Source organism: Parambassis ranga, chromosome 10 (assembly GCF_900634625.1).
Source record: "Parambassis ranga chromosome 10, fParRan2.1, whole genome shotgun sequence".
In the NCBI taxonomy this organism is placed as follows: Eukaryota; Metazoa; Chordata; class Actinopteri; family Ambassidae; genus Parambassis; species Parambassis ranga.
The window spans coordinates 9,252,036-9,273,027 of NC_041031.1; the positions used below are offsets into that span (position 1 = coordinate 9,252,036).

A 20,992-nucleotide genomic window follows, 5' to 3' on the forward strand; every position below is an offset into this window, starting at 1 on the left:
AATGTTTAGAGAGATTTTCCAGCTGTAAGGTTCAGAGGTTAAAAGTCTACTTCCTGTATACTGTAGGTAAAGCAGGATACATGCCAGTATTTTCAGTTTGATCCGTTCAAAACGGTCCATGATGCGTTTTCACATTTCATTTTCACGGTCCACGTATCCAAGCCGAGGTCTCACAAAACATGTATTTCCCTTGATGGTCAAGTCATGGTTGTTGTGAATAGTGTGGGTTCAGAGGCCTGTAATGTTCCTGTGTTCATTAAATAACTATCAGAAAAGGACACTTTTGCCACAGTGTAATGAATGTAAAATTGCACATTTTTTTTACATATAATTCAAGCAGTGTCTTGTGATGAAGATATCAATAACTAATAACTGCTCTGGCTTTACACAGGTCATCCCCGATCATCTGGAAGCAGAGTCCTGCTGGTCCTTCTAATCAGAAAAAGCTGGATGCCAGGGTAGGACTGTTAGCGTCCTGTTTGGGCAGAAAAACGTCCTTTGGATTTCTTGGACAGAGATTGAATGCTACACTGCAAGAACATTGTAATTAATACAAAACACAGCATTTGGATTAAGTAAAACTAATCTAGTATTTACACAGAGAACACATTATACATTTACCCAGTTAAATAACACATATGTAAACATCTTAAAACACATATTTGAATACAAAACTACGTAGTACCATTCACAAAGGTAAGTAGAGCCATACACAGAGCAATTTGCATGCAAAGCTTCGGCCCTCCCCAGTGAAGATACTCAAGATCAGACCATTCGAGTCAAAAAGGCTACTTTTGTACCACAGGCACCACAAAGCAGAGGTGCACATACTGTGTTCATATTCTACAGGCATTTTAAACTGTCAGGTACTCATACAGCAGTGGGAGGGTGTCCACCATTACGACCATTCAGAGTCAGCCCTCGTGTGGAGCGTGTCCTGAACGAGCCCTCCGGGTGGAAAGAGTCTGGCTTGTCCTCGCAACGGAACACCATCAGAAAACCATTTCTATAGTTTTTATTCATCCACCCGTACAGGAGAGGGTTGGCAAAAGTTGAACACATGGCCACGATATGGAACACTGTGTATATCAGTTTGTACTCCTTAAACCTGAGCACCAGGTCCAGGTCACTGGCAAGCTGAAACACATGAAACGGCAACCAGCAGATGGCGAACACTACCACCACCAGCGCCAACATCTTTGTGGTGTTTTTGCGTCGGTTGATGCTGTCGTTACGACTTGATGGGCTGACATGATTCTTCAGTTTGACCCAGATGCATATGTAAGCATAACTAATGATGGCCAAAGGGATAATATACTGTAGGAGCAGCATTGAGAGGCTGTAGATGACACCATCCCTGCTGGTCCCATGGGGCCACTTCTCAGAACAGACAGCGATGCGCAGGTTGATGGAAGGGATTTCTTCATTGCGATACTCTCTGAAGATGGCAAGGGGTGCTGCCAGCACAGAGGAAATAGTCCAGGTGAACCCCATAATGAGGAAGCTGGAGCTCCACGTAAGACGCCGACCAAGGTGGAAGACAATGCAGCGGTAACGCTCCAGAGCTATGACAGTCAGAGTCAGGATGGATACATGCACACTCAACGCCTGGGCAAAGGGCACCATGTGGCACAACACTGCCCCGAACTTCCACTCATCTAGCAGAGTGTAAACCAAAGTGAAAGGCAAACAGAGAGTGTTCACGAGAAGGTCTGCCAGGGCCAAGTTAGCTATAAAGAAGTTGGTCACTGTTCGCATGTTTCTATAGCGAATGATCATGTAGATGACAAGAGCATTTCCCAGCAGCCCCAGCAGGATGATGAGGGAATAAGCTGTGATCAGGGTGATCTGGACCCCGAGGTGCTTGGTGACGTCGATGTGGAAACCAGGTGGGTGCAAACCCATGCTGTTATTAAACAGAAGTGAGGGATCCATTTCATCAGCCTCCCATTCTGTGTTGTTGGATGTGTCTGGTGGACTCATTTTTTGGGTGATGCTAGATCAAAGCTGTACTGTCACCTGAGCAGAGAAAAGACATAAAGTAAAAAAAAAAACAAAATGATGATGTGCAACAAGCTTGACAGATTGTTATCTCCAACAATGAACTGAAACAACAGTAAGGGAGACTGTGAGCCTCTGATTGACATTTCTTGACAATGTGGCACACACATGGTATCATAAACTGCTCGTTTCACCAGAATGGTGTAACACTCAGCTAGTCCTGGCAAGGACAACGACTGTAGTGGTTGATTTAACAGTGAGTGTTTTTACACACTGTGGAAGACAACAAATTTGCGGTTCCTTAAGTGGTCACTTGAGACTAGTTTTACAGACCTACAGCAGAAATAAATACGTACAAAAACAGTCATTTTTAAGTTATGGTTGGTTTGGGTTCTTTCCCCAAACCCTTTTGGAACTGTACTCATGCCTGGACTTAAATCTAGACTCAACACTGCCATCCACCCCATTATCTCCGTTTGTGGACTTTGTTCTTTGCTGTTCATCTTTACAGTCTTTACTTGCCATGTGGTTCTGGGAGTCACTGACTGAGTTACCGAGAAGACCCCTCAATGCTTTCTCGTCACCAGATATAGCATTTATAGGTAAACAAGTTCACTGTGCCCTGGATCTCTGTGTTGGTGCTGATCCAGCCATCAGAGACTGATGTCTTTGACCCACCTCTTCACGAGTCTAACACCTTCCAGCCTGTTTGCTCTCTCTGCTTTACACTGTCCTCTATCCTCTGTCATTCACAGTAAAGAGCCGCAGACATTCCGGTCTGCATGTTTAGACAGACCGAGTGGCAGTACTAGTGCTGTATACCGGTACTTAAACACATGTAAGTCATTCCCTTCTCAGTGCAGACTGAAGTGCAGGATCCAACTTTATAATGAAATATGACTGAAAAGAGCCAATGTATAATGATTTAATTATTCTCTTCATAACTCCTGAAAAGGGTAGCTTGCATTGCAAATGTCACACTGATATTGAAGCCATCAAGTATTTAATTGAAGAGTTATGAAACAGTGCAATTAAAGAGATAAGAGAACTCTCTAATGGATGCAGCCTAATTTTAAGAACAATTGTCCTCGATTGCATTGAGAGTTTGGATGTTCTGAAAACCTAGGAAAATTAAACAGATGATAATCAATAGAAAATCAGCTGTCTTTGTTCAAAAACTCAGCTAAAAATAGATCATTTACCTCCAGCTATTTATTTTGAAAAGATTTTTCTTTGGTCAATGCTCCACAGGTTGCTTATTCATTTGCAGGATGCATTGGAAACATGAACACCTGTGCTATTATAAAAACTCATGGAAAATAGATGGAGGGAGCAATGTGATCAGAAAGAGCAGTTCAAAGACACATCATTAGAGCTGCAGACTGCTCTCATGCACAGCCATAAAGGGAACACTGTGCACAATATTAAACAAGCGTATTCCAGTAAAAGGATTCTGTACTTCATTAACTTGTCATTTCTTTCAGTTCACATGTGTAAGGCTGTATAAAAACTGCTGCTACAGTTTGACTCCCAGTTACCTGTCTGCATCCCTTGTAAAGCAGATAAATGCTTGGCTGAATTAAACTGACTTCACTTTGATTTTATGCATCTACTCTCTCTCTTTATCATAAAAACACTTTTTGGTGTATTTACATTTTTTTTGACAATTCCTGAAGATTTCTTAAAAGAATCTCTGAGACAAACCAGGACAACATTTAGTGAGAGGTCATCTCATTGGTGACAGACACTCTTTGGATGCTCTGGGGATCCAACCTATTTCTAGACAAAGATTTCACTGACATCATTTCGGTAATCTTATCCAACTATTATATGACGCAGCATTGTTTTATTGGCTGTAAACTATAATTTAATGTATGGGTGGCACAGCATTGTAAAAGTATTACACTGTTGTCTCAGCATCTAAAACCAAAAATCTGAAGTGTGTGTGTGTGTGTAAATATGTATCCTAGCTACTGTGCATTTCCCTGGATTTAATACACTCCAGGCAACATTTGAGTCCCTTCAGATCAAAGCACATGATATAAAATGCAAGGTGTGAGGCCTATCACACACACACACTGAAATGACTTGCAGGGTAACTGCACAAAATTGTGGTTATGACCACTGAAGTGTTGCAGTGCCATAACCCAAAAAACGCATATCCAAGCTACCTGGACTTTCCGGGCGCACAGCTGCACAGGAGCACGAAGGAGGGAAGGTTTTCAGGCGAAATTTGCGCTTAACAGCATCATCAATTTCTCTCGCGCAGCGACCGCAGGCTGATTAGTCCGTTACTAAACACTTGCAAGATAAAGGACCCACGGTACAGCTGGATTCTAATGAATTCTACGCTCTGCCAATAAATTATGATGAGGCACCGTTGCTAATCAACTATGCATTGATGCGTAATTTGTGGCCATTTGTTTAACTTAGTCAATGGTGCGCATTCAAAAATCTCCAACTGAGCCCTCACAGCGACCAGACAGGTGCGAATCATTTGCCTCGAGCACTGACACATAGACTACTGTGGCACATCATTTGGACACTTGTGTATCCTGCTTTTTCTCATATCCAAATTACGCACATATCCAGTAACTAACTACAGGTTACGCAGTCAGAGGAGAACACAGAGCTTCATATGCTGCACATCAGGGTTATATATTTGTCACAAAGTATCCGCGCAACATTCATGCGTTTAAACGAACGCTATACACGCATTAATGGACTCACCTTTCCCTCTATATCTCCTTTGGAAACGGGTCTTCACTCGAGAGTGACATGAAACAAGTGGGGAAAATCCCGAAGCTCCTCCCAGCCTGTGGCTCCCAGTGCGCATCTTGTGGCTCGACTGTGCGTTCCTGAGACAGGTCCATAGGATTCAGCGCGAACACATCTGTGGCATATACACTGTCACTGGACACCAGTCTGTTCAATACTTGAAGATAAATACAATTTAACAACCCAAAATGTAATATAAAGTGCCAACGCAGACATGCGTCACTGAGTTTATTACATTTGCAATTTTTTTTATGTTGTCATTTATTATACACTGTCTTTCCGGGCAAGCTTTCCACTTTATTCGTAGCCATCAGTTTCTTCTGTAGAATTTTAAATGAACTTTGGAACAATAACGGGCTGTAAAGCAACTCCTTATATTGTTTTATTTGACTGTTTTAAGCTGGTCTCATGTCTCCACTGGAAGAAAAGGCATTAAACTGCTCTGTGACACAGTTTCATGTTGTGGTGCAGAACGGCATTGTTACTTTGCTGCATGTTAGATTTAGTTGATGCCCAGGGAAGACAATAAAGACACAAGCCTCTCACAAGCTGATTCCAGTCAGCTCCCATGACTTCCCAAAATAGATTAAAGTTGTTGCTGAATGTATCGTTATTTTTAGTTTGAGCCATAAACTCACAAGCATGCACGTGCAAAGACGTTTTTTGAGTGCCAGATTGTTAAAAAATGGTGGATAATGTTTCCACATGCAGCATTGAGCTGACTTTAATGATTCAGTTCTTATGGTAGAAAGAGCAGATGGAGCCATTTTCATTCAGTAATGCAGCAAAGCTTGGAAGTGTTTATTAAAAGACAATGCCATTGTCTTCAGGAAATTTGTCATGGGTGATTTTTTTTGTGACAAAACAGTAGATCTGCACTACAGAATATATCCAAGAAAAGTACACAGCTGACAAGCTTGTGTCAAGCTTGTGTGTATGCCAGACTACTTGATTGTTAACATGCTGTCACTTTGACAAGGAGCTTTCCCTTTCCACCATGTACCACAGTGTCTGCCTTGTTCTTCATGTCTGAATTTCTCCCCCTCCGAGTTCCTATTCCACCAGTTTGGCTCAAATTGTTCAGGCACACAGCACCGTGTGAGACTCTGAATCTTCTTGGTGAGACTTTATTTGATGATGCAATAATTGATGTGCTGATTATTTCAGCGACAGAAATGACCCTTATTGATTTGGGCAGGCTGCAAGTCCACCTTAATTCATTGATTCAATTATAAGAGCCAGCCCTTGGTCTCCACATGCAACTTGGTCACTGAGCAGTCAAGGTTAAGAGTTCCCCCAGCTGGACTAAAAGGATTTTTGTCCTTGTCACAGGTTCTAAACTGGGGTGACATTTAGAAAACTCTTCAGCTTCAGTTTTTCCACTTTTGATGTGTCAATCGCCCGGTGATAGACTGGTGACCTGTCCAGGGTGTACCCCACCTCTCACCCATAGGTAACTGGGATAGGCTCCAGGCCCCCCGTGACCCTGCACTGCAGGACAAAGCGGGTCCGGATAATGGATAGATGGATGGATGTGTCAATCATATCAATCTTCATGTATGTGCTTAGAGGTCTTTTTTCAGGATTCCCCTCATATAACCGAGGATCATGCTATTATGGCCTTCTGCCCTCCCTCTGATCACTGTTTCTGACCAGAGCACTGGTGCCACTGATCTGCCAGCACAATCCCAGACTGTGGCGTCCCCCAGTCCGTCGCACAGCATAAATGATTGTTGCTCCAGTCTGTCCGTCCATCCATCTGTCTGTCAGTCTGTGTGTGTGTGGGCTTTGAGGATTAATGGCTGTGGGAGTACAGAGGACAAACAAAATAAGAATCCTCTTTGTGCCTCCTCTACTTTTTGTGCTTGTCTTGTTTCCTGTTTTGGTGTTTCTCACAGAGGTTACATTGACTGTTGGGGATGGACCTGGCTTTAAATTCTTCGGTGAACCATGCATGCAGCTTCCAGGGCAATCTCACTGTTGTTTTAGGCAATTTAGAGGTTTTAAAACCTTGAGAGAAAGTTCACATTTGAAAAATTCTCTAATTACAAGTTACACATTTTCTGTTAATCGCACGCACCCTCTGCTGAATGTAGCCTCCAGGACTAGTTCACAGGGAGCGCTGCATAGCCTCTGACTGCAACTACAATCAGCCATATAAAAAAAACATAATCAGCATTATGTTAGCTTGAACATGGAAAAAAACATTCAGGCTAAATCTTATATAGCAGTCTGGGGGTGTTTGATTTGATCCTGTATTTGGCAGGAGTCAAGGCAAGACAAGACAAGATAGAATTATGGGAAATGTAGGATGCAGTAAGACTGAGTTCTTTAGACCTTACTGTAGCACAAAGTGTGTGCTCACCACAATTTTATCAAGTTTATAAAATGAAGATAAGAGCAGCAGCCTCAACTTGCTGCTGTGTGCTTCGACACATATGGACCAATCATAAGGAGCTAGTGGTTTGCACATGCGCAGAATATGTGTACGCTGTGTTCCTAAACATAAGCAACAGCCGCAGCGAGGGGAGCACAGAGCAGAGGGAGCCAGGTAAAGTACGGGGTTTCATATGTTTCCACACAATAACCATATACGTTCATTAAAGTGCTGACTAAACGTTCATTATAGTCGCTTCTTAACTGCCTGAGCTGTATGTTACTTTGAAACGCTGGTTAGAAGCTTGCAGCTAATCGCTAGCATGCCTCAGACGGTCCCCAAACCAAACAAACCGCACAATACTAATAACAATCAAGCTGTAGAGCCCCGTGATAATCACCTGATGTCCACTGCTGTACAGTGATTAAGGTTTACACGCGAGGTGCCTGTCGACTGCACATGTTTACCATTTGTACAGTGATAACAAGACGTAGAATTGTTTATTTATTCTAAAGTTTCTGCAGACATACGTCTTCTCTCTTTCTGTTTCTCTGCACCTCCAGACTTTTGCTTTCACTTCTTCCGTTTGGACAGACTTTGAAGGGGGAAAAAAAAACACCACCTCCATCATGGCTGCTGCTCCTTCCACCAAAGGCAGCCTGAGAGAGGACCTGACATGTGCCATCTGCTGTGACCTGTTCCGGGAGCCTGTCATGTTGTCCTGTATGCACCACTTCTGCAGACCTTGCATCTCCAGGTACTGGAGAGGGACACAGGGACCTGTAACCTGCCCGCAGTGCAGAAAGGAGTTCAGCTCCAAACAGTTTCAGACAAACTACCTTGTGGCAGCCATGGTGGAGAAAGTTCGGGCCGCCACCTCTGACACTTACGTCAGGAACCTGGAGGTGAGTTCACTGCGTTATGTTTCACCCTTCTGCTAAGTGTTGATTCATGGTCATCAAGTGTTATTAAGTGTTTAGCAATCTTAAACAAATAACTTTGTGTTCCAAAGTAAACTAATCAATTCTGAGCGTGGCGTCTGTATTGTTGGAGTTAAGTCTGAGTTCAATGTGACTGTATTCCATCTGTGTTTATTGAACAGTTCCACCCTGAACATGTTTTGCTTGAATGGCTGAGGCTAAAGGTCACTCTCCACTCCCTCTATATTACTTTGTGTGTCAGAATAACTTAACCATAGCCATGGGACTAATGTACTCTGCACTCAGACAATAAAGTCAGCTGTATGTTCCAGTGTCGTCCAAACAATGACATGACAATAACTTGTCATGTCATTGTTTTTCATACCTCAAAGATGTGCTGATCCAGTTTTATGGTGGATTTTACATAAACACAACGTGACGTTTGGAAAATACACTTATCTGTATTTCCAAGATAAGAACATTGATCTCTCTTTCTGTTCCTCCTGCTCCCTCTCTCTCTCATGTCATTTGTTACATTGTAATGATGGCAAAATATCACAATACTGGAACCACACCACAAATGTAATGTTCACGAGATCTGAGTCAGCACTAAAGACTGTAAGAAGTGGACCTCACTGTGACAAGTTTTGCTTTAAATGTTAAATGCATCTAAAGCTGACTTTTCAGAGAGTTTTAGGTTTGAGTGATATCTTTTATATGATTATTATGTAATTGTCTGTGTAATTAGGTTTCTTCTGTATGTGTGAATGCACACTGTAAAAGGCCAACACCCAACTTAACTATTTAAGTGTAAGCTGTGACTTGTCACTCGTCATAATACCTTGGAAAACTCTTCTGCTTTATCATCTGTTTTAATTAATTTTGAATTTACAAATTCAACATTGATTGAACATTTATTAAAACCACTACATAACACACATTAGGTGGATTTTGTGAAGTTAAGTTTGGACAAAACACTTGCTACTAAACACTAAGGCAGTAATTGTCACTGGATGACTCTTTCTGGTCATTCAGTGTTACAGTTGCTAATGAGTTCTTTTATTCTCCGCACAGTCGCTCTTTGTTCCAGTGTTCCGTCCCCACACTAATTAGATTTTCACACTGCTTTACAGAAACAACTGAGAGACACTTTGGAGAGCATTCGCCTGAGGAAGGAGGACTATATCAACAGTATTCGCAGAGACAAAGAAAAGATGAACATCATAAAGGTACTCTGCTTTGGAGATCCAAAAGGGATGGCAGCATTTAACAGATAAGATTGTACATGTCCCTCCCTAATGGCTGTTTGCAATGTGTCGCTGTGCATATTCAGCGATGTTTGCAGTTGTGTTAAGTGACAGATTATCCTTTGATATGTAAAACATAATGGCTCTTACACTGTGGTGCATATAAACGCCTTTCCTAACTGCCAGCTTCGCATATGAAAATCTCCACTTCTATATATAACAACAAGTGCTTGAGACAGATGGAACATAAAAGCTCCAGTTTAGCTGATCATGCCACACCGAGATGATGAAAAGGAAATCGTTCTCTGTAGTTGACACATGGATCTTTTAAGCAAAGTGTAGCTTCATTACCAATAGTTTGTTTCTTTTTAGACATGTGTTCTTGTGTAAAGGAACAATCACTTGGAAACATAGGGAACTCTTAAAAGCACAGGTCAATAAAATGTGGCACTGTCACATCATTTCCTCTCTCTTTCACACCAACAATTCATTACATCTATAGAAAGTGAGGACAGACCTACAGGCTCGTGTCAAAGGTGAATTCAGAGCTCTCTATCAGACCCTTCATGATGAGGAAACCTGTATGCTGGAGCAGCTAAGGAGAGAGGAGGAGGAGGAGCTGGGCAAGGTGCAGCGCCACCTGGAGGCTATGGATGTTGCTGTAAAGGAGCTGGAGGACAACATCCGAGTGCTGCAGCAGGCTAGTGCTGGCACTGAGAATATGGTGCTGACTGAGGTGAGGGCTTTGTCATGACTCCGAATGCATCAAAGTTGCTGTAAAACTGAGATACGTGCATGTAATTTATTATATCTCAATTTTTTAATTCATTTATTAAACCCGAGTTTCATCTAATTTCTGGCTTTTGTGTCTGAAACAAGCTGGTAAAGTGATTTCTCTTTTCCTTCCTCTTTCTCTTCAGCTCCCACAGCTGAGGTAAGCATTTATTTTACAGTGATCAATTGTTTTGGCATTTTGCATCTGTCATATGCTTATTTGAGTTCAGCCTTCACTGAAGTATAATTGGTTCATTTATTTGACAGACCATGTGTGCAGATGGATGTTACCCCAGAGTTTGATATAAATGCCTTCAGCAAAAAGTACACAGGCCCACTTCAGTACATCACCTGGAGAAAGATGTTCAAGTCTTTAAGTCCAGGTAATTTACCCCCTGATATGCTTCATTACACAGAAAGAGACTTTGGTTTGGCAGAATGATAGCGATGATAGCGGCAATTTAAAATGTACTTTATTACACAGGATATTATCACTGTCACATTTTAATGAATTGTTTCACCCCAAAGGTCCTTGTCCATTAACGTATGATGTTGACACAGCGCACCCGAGCATTCATGTCTCCAGAGACAAAACTGTGGCAGTTGAATGTAATGTTATGAACCACCATACCAACAACAACAAGCGTTTCCTCCAGTGTGTCAACATTCTGGCTTCCCAGAGCTTCCAGTCAGGTCGACACTACTGGGAGGTAGAAGTGGGCTCTAGCCCTAAGTGGGACCTGGGCATGGCCTCAGAGGCTGTAGACAGGCACGCTCGGATTAAACTCAGCCCAGAAAGCGGTTACTGGACTCTGCGGCTGCGCAATGGGAACGAATACTCAGCTGGAACGCAGCCGTGGACAAGGCTGCAGCTCAGGTCTTCCCTGCAGAGGGTCGGGGTTTATTTGGACTTTGACGAGAGGAAGGTCTCCTTCTACAATGCTGATGATATGAGTTTGCTGTACTCATTTGTCAACGGGCCGAGAGAAAAGGTATTCCCTTTCTTCAGCCCATGCATTAGTGACAGCAGTCACAAACCTACCCCTATAAAACTTCTCTACTACCCTCCTGTTGCTCTGTCTGGCTAACATGGCTGCATCTTACTTCAGAGTTTTATTGAAGGAAGCTGCACTTTTTGGTCAGTGTTTCCAGGCTTATCCTTTTGTCAAATCACCACTCTTGTTGCCTAACGAGACAGTCGGGACACAGGTAATGTGTCCTGCAATCTACTGCCTCTGTTAAAAGAACCTTTGATGTGGGACAGCCTTGTCATGCTGCTATAATGCAGTTGTTTTTTTGTAAAGCACCCTTTCGAAGAAGCAGTCTCTGAGTTGAGACACATCTAATTTATGCTTTTCTCCATGTAAGTGCTGTTCATTCATATATCAACCAAAGACTGTCAGAGCATACAAAGCAGCACTGCCATCATTGTGCCATATCACACGAGTTACAAGGGGTTCTCTTATTGTACATGTTTCACTCATGACCAAATATTTTGCCAGATAAAGTTATTATGAAAATTGCCACATCAAAACACCAACACTGCTGTTATCATCCTGAAGTGGCTCATTCAGGTTGCAGGACCAGTCAGGTTAAATGCACTATACAACACAATATTCTGTCTTTTTACGTACGCCTTGCATTTAAGTACAAGTTCTATAGCACATATCCTTAATAGATGTAGATAGTCGACCTTTGAAATGATAGTCTGAGTAATTATCTCTCATCATCAAGTCAGACTATCTTTAGTCTAGGGGTTTTAATCATGCGGTTCAATCAGAATAAGGAAATCATGCACTTTAATTTGAGATTTTGTATTTGATTAAACGGTTTTTCATGATTTATACATGAGTCTCCAAACGATTTGCTGGATCACTTTTCTTTTGAAGGTAATTTTCACCTTGATCTGTCATTATGTGTATTGATATTTATTATGTGCCTTGCTTTAAACACTTCTTTTGTTATTAGTCGTCAGTCCATGCAGTGTCTTTAATGTATGCATGTATACATTTTTTCCTGACTCTGATGAAATATCTAATTACTGTAAAAACCTGCTGATGCAAATAAATGCATTTTTCTTTCTGAGACAGCTTTTAGTTCCTTTTTGCAGCTGTGGCATTGCACCTCTGGTTGTTGAAGGTTGACCCTGCTTCAAATAATCAAGGATGTTATTAAGCATCATCAAAGCAAGAGTGCAGCTTTGTGATTGATGGGAATCTAAACTCATTTAACAGCAGGGACAGTGGAGGGTTGTTGACTGTCCTGCACCTGGACTGGAACTTTTGAATGAATGAGCACATCTCTGACACTCAAACAGCAACAAGAATAGACGGTCTCTCGGTTATCTTCACAAACACACAAGCGCACTGACGTCCTGTTTCCTTCTGCCAGGTGAAAGGTCAGATAAACAGAGTGACAGTGGGGTTGCCTCTGGGCGTTTTGACAGGCCTTTGGGACATGTTAAGCAGGATGCTGCTGCATGCTCTTCTGATTGGGAAAAGTGGCACAATGAGCCATACCAAAGGGGAGACCTGTGCTTTTTTCAGCACGTGGCATGTACATTGAATGGGTGCATTAGTGATGCACTTACCGCAAACATTTTCTCCTATATGGGCAGTTTGAGAGACTCTCAGCTGTACAGTAAATACCAAAAGGGGATGAGATGAGACTCTATACAGCTACATATGGCTGTTTTTTTTATCAAAACCAATGGCTCTTTTTGGACTCCACATCTGCTCAGGAAAGCTGTTCGTGCCTTTAGGTTGTGAACTGTGCTAAATAGCCTTGTAGTGCTGTAATCAGCACAGCGGTGGGAAACATGTGAGTTCATCAGGCTGTATGGACCCTTTCAACACAATATATGGAGGATTTTTTTCTCAAAATGTGTTTCTTATAGAGATAAATTCAGAAAAGGACTACCTTAAAGTACCTTGTAATTATTATTTTTTGTGATTAAAATATACCAGATTAATTGGATTGTGGCAGGTGGGATCTGGCTCTGGCACTTTCCCCCCCCCAGTGGGGTCTTTGGGGCCTATTGGGGCAAAAACCAGATAATAACTGAGTTATCGTTGATTGACATTGGTTTGTTTATCTACTAAAAGCCTAATTCTATTCTAGGACCATAAATCAACCAGCTCGTCAGGGATTTGAGGCTATAGAAATACTTGAGCTTGTTGAATGTGGAACTGGCAGCTTGCCTGTTAAAAGACTTTGGTAAGCAAGAAGGACATGTATGCAAAATAGTTCAGAAAGAGGGCCATTCTGGCCTCTGAAGCCAAGGGTACACATACACATAAGATAATTGCATCTAATTTTCCTTCTGATGCTGTGTATCACAGAGGATAAAGTGAATCTTCCTATAACTCTGCATGCTTGCTGCCCTGGCCCAGAGATAGTGACCAGTAGAGCCTTTATAGAGAGGAGTAGATGGAGAAGAGATAGGACATTGGACTTAGATGTCTGATTATGAATGTTTATCATCTGGTGTAATAATAGGCAAATATTTCCTAACATGTATGATCAGAAATCAGTTAGAACAGCTTGAAATGTATCTGAATGTGAAAAGCACTAGAACTACAGGACTCATGTGTCAGGTTCCCATTTGTTTTGAGCTGCAAGAGTTCAGAGGAGAGTAATTTGTGTTCAGCTGCAATCCACTCAGTGCTATTAGCTTCATGGCAAATTAGCTTTTAAAATATCTATAAGCAGTGTTGTAGTGGGGGGGCTAACATCTGAACAACTGAATGACAGTGAACCTGACCTACAACTGATTTTTAGGTACCACAAAACAAATCATGCTGAACTGTGATAGTGACTTCAAAGTAGCTTGGCAGTGCAGTATGCTCCAGGCCCATGGGCATGGATCCCATTGAGTGAGTGAGTGGGTTGCATGTTGCTCCACATCCTTCCTATGATAGTAGCCATGAAGCTGTAATCTGTTTCCTGACCTGAGGATGGGCCGGATGGCGTGCTGGCACTTCAAGGACGGGTCCTTGAGTCCTCAGCTGTCTCTTAGGAGCCAGCAGGACTATAAACTCAAAACATTTCATCTGACGCAGCAGAGGCAACTGTACTATCCTGCATGAAGACTATTGTTTGTTTGTTTTTCATCACTTAAGTAGCTCGTGTGCAGTCTGTTATTAAATTGGCCATGTTTTCATGCATTTATGACATTATCTGTTTTATTCGTACTGAGTTCTGGTAACTCCCTGGACAAAGATTTGTTGGACTATCAACACGTTTTATTGTGTTTATGTTCCTCTAAAGCTGGGGGCGCTGCCGGCCTGAAACCGGGGGAACATTTTAATTACAACCATTCAATCACAACATTGTGTTTTAAGGTCAAAGAGGTAGATTGCCGTAAGGGATCTGGATGGGGGGGGGGGGGGGGGATGCATGCCCACAATAACACACTGTGATCCTTGGACTCCCTGTTATTGCACACTTTAGATGTTAGATTCTTCAAATAACCGCGAACAACAACATATTCATATCAAAAAAAAATATTTGTCCTCATTCATCTTATCGACAGCTGCTGCTTGATATGTGGACAGCTCTGAAGGACTCTGTGGTCAGCTGTAGCGTTGTTGTTGTAATGGGTCTCCAAGTGGGCAATACAACGCAGTATTGATTTTGCAGCATGCTTGTGTTGGAAAGTAAAACTGTCTGGGATTGATTAGTGGCTTCAATTGGCATGTTCAGGGTCCAGAGGTTTGACTGACCCACAAAGCTGCAGGTACTTCTGGCAGCCTACCTGAAACAGCATCTATATGTGTTTGCTTGATCACCCAAGTGTGCCCTCTCTGACTTTTCATCTCTGGTACACAGGTTTTCAATTTTCTAAAACCACTCCCTGTAAAGTAAAACAGGACTGATAGCAGTTCACTATGCGCAACTTGTGCTCCTAGTACATGATTTTCATTCACACTCTGTGGACTCCCAGAGGAGGATGGATGTGTGGGCGGATGGAGTTAACAGCATTTGTACAAGCCTGGAAGAATGCTATTGGGTTTAGTTTTGTTGGAGGCATCATTACATCTGACCCTTTAACATGAATAATTGCAGTCTCTTAAATAGGAGGTGATCCCCAAAGCACGGCCCTTCTCAGATTTTGTTTGTATAAATCTGAGAAAGAATGTGTGGCAAGCGTATTCTTTTCTTGATACCTCAGATTAATGGCAGGCGTTTGACCTGAACAGATAAAGCTGCAGATGTATCTCACAATAACAGATTAGGTATATTATTGTGTGGATTAAAAACAGCTGACCAAAACACAGACTCTGCTCCAGCTATATTCCTCCAGATACTGGTGTGTCTTATCTTGGTGCGGTATTTGTTCCCTTCCTGCGGTGACACTGCAGTACTCCTGTGGTGGCTGTGGAAGAATTTTTGATGGTATTAGGATTACCTGCCGAGCTATTGAGGTGTCAGAATGGCTTTAAATGCTTTGAAAAATCCATGAAATTAAAATCAATGTCAACCTTTTTCGCACTAAAGCAGCACATGGAAATACACATTTATAGTAAGTGTTGGGGAGCAGAATACATGTGGTTATTTTAGAATTTAGTTATAGTTGCAATTTAAATTTATATTCCTGTATGATTATATGATTTTACATTTACATTATTGGACTTTCACTCAGGAGTCTGAGGTTCAAGTCCTTCTGACACCAGGAGCTGTTTTGTTTTCACATGCTGTTATATTCAGGTCTGTGCTTGAAGTTTAGGTTAAGCCTTAAAGGTAGGGTAGGAGATTTCATTCTGATGCACTTTTTGTTAAATTAGTGTAACTTCTCTTTACAATTCGATAGCAACCGATTAGTTCAGCAGTTAGTTAAAACAAAGTGGAAGCTATAAAACGCTAAAAACATCAGCCAATCCTACAAGGCGCACCTGCGCTTATAGTTGGCTGGTTGGCTGCTCTCTTCCTGCTCTGCGTGCATCAGAGAGGTACGTGCATGATGGCCAAAGTCACAGACTGGTTAGGAGGCGTGGCTTCAGGGTGAGCTCCGAGAGAACGGGGCATGTGTTTACTTTCAAAACTGGCTGACTCTCACTGAGTTTTCAAAATCTCCTACCCTACCTTTAAACAGGACAGGGGGTTATTTAAAAATCCATTTAAATCACACAAATTCATGACATTAAACTCATTTTTTTTGCCATTTTCGGCTAACATCGGAACAAGTCCCCGCCCGCATGAACATGAAGAGATGCAGCCGCAGAAAGACACCCACATGTTCCATTTTCAAGGAAATAAATATTGACCTCAGGAGGAGACTGTTCTTAGCATTGTATATAGCAAATGGCAGAGTGAGACCAGCCACATCATGTCATGTCTGTGTATCTCGGTCCAACCCAAACATCTGGACATATATAACATACGTATGCATTTGGAACTGAACTCTTGATATATACTGTGTGACATTGCAGATTTACATTATACTGCAGGAAAACAGATGAGATAAATAGGCCTAGCACCTTTCAATGATGGTCTTATTTTTACTTTTGTAAACTTAATGTCTGCATTATGCTCTCTGTATCAGCCTGTTAGCATTGTGTGGTAATTGCATGGTAGCTTGTTAGCAGGTGTAGCTAAACAAAATCATTTGTTCTATTTTGGGACATTTATTTTTATCTGGAGGCAAATATCACACAGGAAAAACACTTAACTGTTATTTTTATTTCACTCTAAATCAATGCTGTGCAATAAAATGGCAGAACAATTAGGCTATCGTGCTTCTGCCACTACATTTACTCTAACATGCAATAATAATAAACAATGTTGAAGTCCTAATTAGGCACAATTATATTATTATATTATAATGTTCTCTCTGAACTTTGGTTATCTCTTATCAACCATCAGTGCATTATTGCAGCTCCTTAATATAGGGGATGAAGCCAGTGGGATCATTCAGGAAGGAAATTAGTCATGGATGTTAGTGAGAACCCCCACCACCCCACCCCACCTCCACACACACCGACCAGCACTCACTCCAGTTCAGCTTGTTTTATGGACTGGGAGGGTGTGCATGCGCTTCAGTCACGAGCAAAGGAAAGGGAAATCATTGTAAATTCCATTCAGTGCATCCTTCTGACAAAACCAAAAAAAGAAACGTGTTTTTTTTCCTCTCTCTCTTTTCGGACACTTGAGCTCGGACCTCTGGGCAGAGAAGACTATACAGACAGCACCTGAGTTCTATCCCTCCATTCACGGACATTCAATCAAACCATCTCCACGAAGACTTTTATTATTAATATTTGTATTAAAAAAAACTTTGCTCAGGCTTCTATTCTACTGGACCGGGAGATCTTGAGATGAAGACAGATTTAACGTTTTTCTGTCGGACTTGGATTGGAATAGCATATGCCTCAGGTGAGAAGACTTTTACTCAGTCTGAAAGTTTGGAGCGCACAACTTATATATTATTGCGTGGAAAATGTGTTTACGCATTGATCCATTTTGATTTCTTTAGAGGCTTTGGGTTTTATTCGGTCTGACAACTGAGCCAGGTAGACTCTGAATGTTTGGGCATTTGTGTGTGCGCCAACTTCTTTCTGTGCTTTTAGCTGCAAATTGAATTTCTTTCTACATTTTGTTCAAACTAATGCGTAATAAACCTTAGGCTACATATTATCCCAACTCCTTCTGTCAGCAGTACATTTTCATTATATTTTGGAATTCACCATTTACCACTTAGGAATGACTGAGAGTTTGCCTCTCAGTGTGGGGCTGAATTACTGCGCCTAGATACGCAGAGGCTCCAAGTCTGCATGCAGATAGGCACTAGGGGGAGGCATGCTGTTGTTGTGTTTGATAAAGATGCTGCTGCTGCTGCTGCTAATTGGTGATGCTACAAACTCAGGGAGAGGAAAGCTTGCAGGTTATGTTGTGTTGAGTTTGAGTGACTTTATGTATGGAGGCCACATATACAATTTGTAGGCAGAGTGGGAGGAGAGCCCACTGATGATGTCATGTGGGAGTGGGAGGATGGTGATCCAGATCTCTCTCTCTCTATAATCTGATTTTTTTTTTAGAGACAGTCTGGCTCTGGCTCCATATTTGAAATAATGCATGGCTGCTATGTTATGGTTGTATGCAGTTGAATTGAACAGCTGTTCATAAACAACAAGGAATAGTTTTGTGAAGGGGAAGTTGCCATATGCCTGAATCATAACACTGAACTGGGCTGGACGGGTCACATACACCCAGAACAGGAAGACATTTAGTCCTCATTTGCAGTAGAAATGAAAATGTTCTTCTGTCCAAATTGCATTGCAGCACTGAAACAATGAGACATACATAAACAATCTAACGTTCTTCCTCTTATTGCACAAACATAATCTATATATTGTGTGTAGAGTTTGTCCAAACCTGACCTCCATCCTTCTCCACTGCTGCTGAAAGCTCAATATATCACAAATATCTTGGAGGCAGAGTGCTTCACATCTCACATTTTTCAAGTACAGCCTCTCAGTGGGGACCTGTGGGATAGTATGTCACATAAAGGTGGAGGGGTGAGAGAATGGGGGCATGTTCTGGCTTTCTGCTGCTTTTTGGAATCACTTCAGGCTGAACTTTAACATGTGTGTCATGGATAGAGGTTTCCATCGATGGTACAGTCATACTGAGGGTTAAGTGTACACTTTCCGTAAAAAATATCTCTTTGGTGGCAACTTCAAGATAAAGGCGATGAAGTTTGAGTGGAGTAATTTGCCTTGTGTCTGACTAAAAGTTGTGTTTTTAGGAGATTAAAATTCTCGGATTTGTCCGCAGGGTTTTCTTAACCTTCCTTACCCTCGCGGATTTCTTTCAAAATCCAAATATGTGTGACATTAAAAAGACACTTCTGGGTCTGATGCAAGCATGATGAGAGCACCGGCTTCTTATTATTACGATCAGGGGTGAAGATTGAGGGAGAGTGTATTGTAGACCTGCCAGCCCAGAAGTCATTGTCATTTTAAGTGGGGAAAAAGATGTAATTTATGCAGCAGCTGCATTTATAAAGCTTCAAGATTTCACCCTGAGCCATTTTCTGCCATCTTCCTGTCACGCTCTGTCTCTGGTTTGAATTATGGTGGTTCCAAAACAGATACAGAGTCTTATTTGAGAAAGACATTGCAGTGCAACTGTTTCTGGTGCATCATTCAGATCAAATCAATTGTCGTTAATTGATATGTCTTCTCACAATTTCCTTGTTTATGTTGCAGCATTAACAACATATTGAAATCCTTCTCAGTCATAAAGAACACATAGAAAGGAGGGAATCTTTTTTTAAGCTGAGCTCTGTAGCCAAATGATCTTTGGCTTACTGTGTGTGTTTTGGGTGTGCTGATATTTCTTTTAGCAGTGTGTTTTCTGTACGCATACCTCTGCTTGATCAGATCATCCCAGAAATCTGAGTCTCAACTCTGGGTATTATTCTAGTTGTCCACTTATAGAGGTCAAGTTGTTTTAGCCAACAATAACCCCCAATTCCCAGTACTGATCTCAGGATTCAACCTCAGGACTCTTAGGAGCAGACTTACGGCGTCTGTCCTTGAATGTCTTGTTCTATCAGCTGGAGAGCAGCTCGGGATGAGAGAGGAATGCCGCCGCCAGTGCTCCGTGTGGGAAGGTCTCTGCAGTAAAGTCCAAATAAATAGGGAGTCCAGTGCCTCACTCATCACTGGCATCTAAGCAGCGAGACCCTTTAGGCATTTGGATGTCTGGTCACTCACTTTCTCATCATGCTAAAGCACCAACACCCCACATATGACTACAGCTGAGAGATAAGCTCTTTCAACACCAGGAATCTGCAGCAAAAGCCAAATATGTGTCGTACTCTGTGTTGGATAGTTTATGAAAACCATCTGTTTTCATATTTTTGACCCCTCCATGCTTTTTGTGCCCAGTTCCATGGCTAATGGCAGTGGCAATTGGTTGGTCCAGTTCCAGACAGAAATACCTCAAAAAGAGTTTGATTGACTGTCATTTATTGTAAAGGCTCCCTGGAATTTCCCCCAGCTTTAAGGAGTATTTTAAAAAGTTGACAGCTTCTGGATCAGTTAATGATTAGTGTCACATGCAATTTGGTTTAGACATCAATAACACCTGGTTATGTTTAGTAAGAGATACTAATCTGTGTTAATATAGATGTGTATATATATATACATATTAACCCAGATTTTATATATATATATACTGTGTGTGTGTATATATATATATATATATATATATATATATATAACATTAAAATGCTGATTTTAGCATTTAGTACAGACCACTCCTGTTGCAAAGTTAATACAGTGTATATATAGTGTCTGTTACATTTTATATTCTATATATTACATAACTAGCAGAGCCTTAATGACTGATTTGAGGACTGTGTGCCAATGCGCTCTGCCCCACACTTCCTGTACAACTGCAGCTTGTACAGTGAAGAATACCAAAGAGGCTGCTTGTGTTACAGACAGGTCGCTGTAGCAGCCATTTTAATATCACCCCCTAGTTATTTCAGGTTAAAAAGATTATGTCTGCAAGTGTAAATAACCACAAGACAGACACACCACAGTTTCAGTGCTCATATGTAAAAAAGTCAGAAATAATTGTGCCGTGAATGAAAAATAGAAAGACTTTCAAACCCCTGGCTCCTTTCTCACCTCTGCACAGCTGGCCAATCACAGCGTAAAGTGGGTGTGAATGTCGGATTACTGAAATCGTCTGACACCCCCCTGCAGTTTCTGAGCTGTTAAGTCAGCTGATGAAGCATGCAGGTTGTTGGTCCTCTCATTGCTTCATCCACCACAACAAAGAACAATTAGGTGTTTGGACGGTTCTCACCTCTGTCTGACTGCACATAACTGCTCGGTCCTCTGAGAATCAATAGCACTGTTGTCTCTCCGTGAAAGCCTGAC

General features: G+C 41.7%; 3 protein-coding genes across 4 annotated transcripts in view; 2 read left to right on the top strand and 1 right to left on the bottom strand.

Moving 5' to 3' along the window:
* Nucleotides 1-870: 870 nt before the first annotated feature.
* npy7r (neuropeptide Y receptor Y7) lies at nt 871-4,774 on the bottom strand. Its single transcript, XM_028415738.1, has 2 exons — nt 4,732-4,774; nt 871-2,019 (listed from the first exon to the last, which is right to left on the bottom strand). The coding sequence occupies exon 2, from the start codon at nt 1,981-1,983 to the stop codon at nt 871-873; it is 1,113 nt and encodes a 370-aa protein (XP_028271539.1). The 5' UTR covers nt 1,984-2,019; nt 4,732-4,774.
* A 2,479-nt stretch (nt 4,775-7,253) lies between these two features.
* Nucleotides 7,254-12,184, top strand: trim105 (tripartite motif containing 105). Of its 2 annotated transcripts, none has more exons than XM_028415728.1 (7): nt 7,254-7,330; nt 7,720-8,061; nt 9,210-9,305; nt 9,826-10,059; nt 10,244-10,257; nt 10,365-10,480; nt 10,626-12,184. In XM_028415728.1, the coding sequence occupies exons 2-7, from the start codon at nt 7,786-7,788 to the stop codon at nt 11,183-11,185; spliced, it is 1,296 nt and encodes a 431-aa protein (XP_028271529.1). In that variant the 5' UTR covers nt 7,254-7,330; nt 7,720-7,785; the 3' UTR covers nt 11,186-12,184. The 2 variants fall into 2 exon arrangements, with proteins under 2 accessions (XP_028271529.1, XP_028271530.1); XM_028415729.1 differs by having other exon boundaries at nt 7,265-7,330; nt 7,751-8,061.
* A 4,932-nt stretch (nt 12,185-17,116) lies between these two features.
* flt4 (fms related receptor tyrosine kinase 4) overlaps nt 17,117-20,992 on the top strand; it is a 31,758-nt gene continuing 27,882 nt past the window's right edge. Inside the window, exon 1 of the mRNA XM_028415674.1 lies at nt 17,117-17,471. Coding sequence (XP_028271475.1) covers nt 17,414-17,471 — 58 coding nt within the window. The 5' untranslated portion in view covers nt 17,117-17,413. The remainder of the gene's footprint in view (nt 17,472-20,992) is intronic.

Coding starts and splice junctions, on each gene's coding strand:
- npy7r (XM_028415738.1), bottom strand. CDS start 1,983: ATGAGTCCACCAGACACATCCAACAACACAGAATGGGAGGCTGATGAA.
- trim105 (XM_028415728.1), top strand. CDS start 7,786: ATGGCTGCTGCTCCTTCCACCAAAGGCAGCCTGAGAGAGGACCTGACA. Junction 8,062..9,209: donor CTTACGTCAGGAACCTGGAG/GTGAGTTCACTG, acceptor ACTGCTTTACAG/AAACAACTGAGAGACACTTT. Junction 10,481..10,625: donor GTTCAAGTCTTTAAGTCCAG/GTAATTTACCCC, acceptor TTCACCCCAAAG/GTCCTTGTCCATTAACGTAT.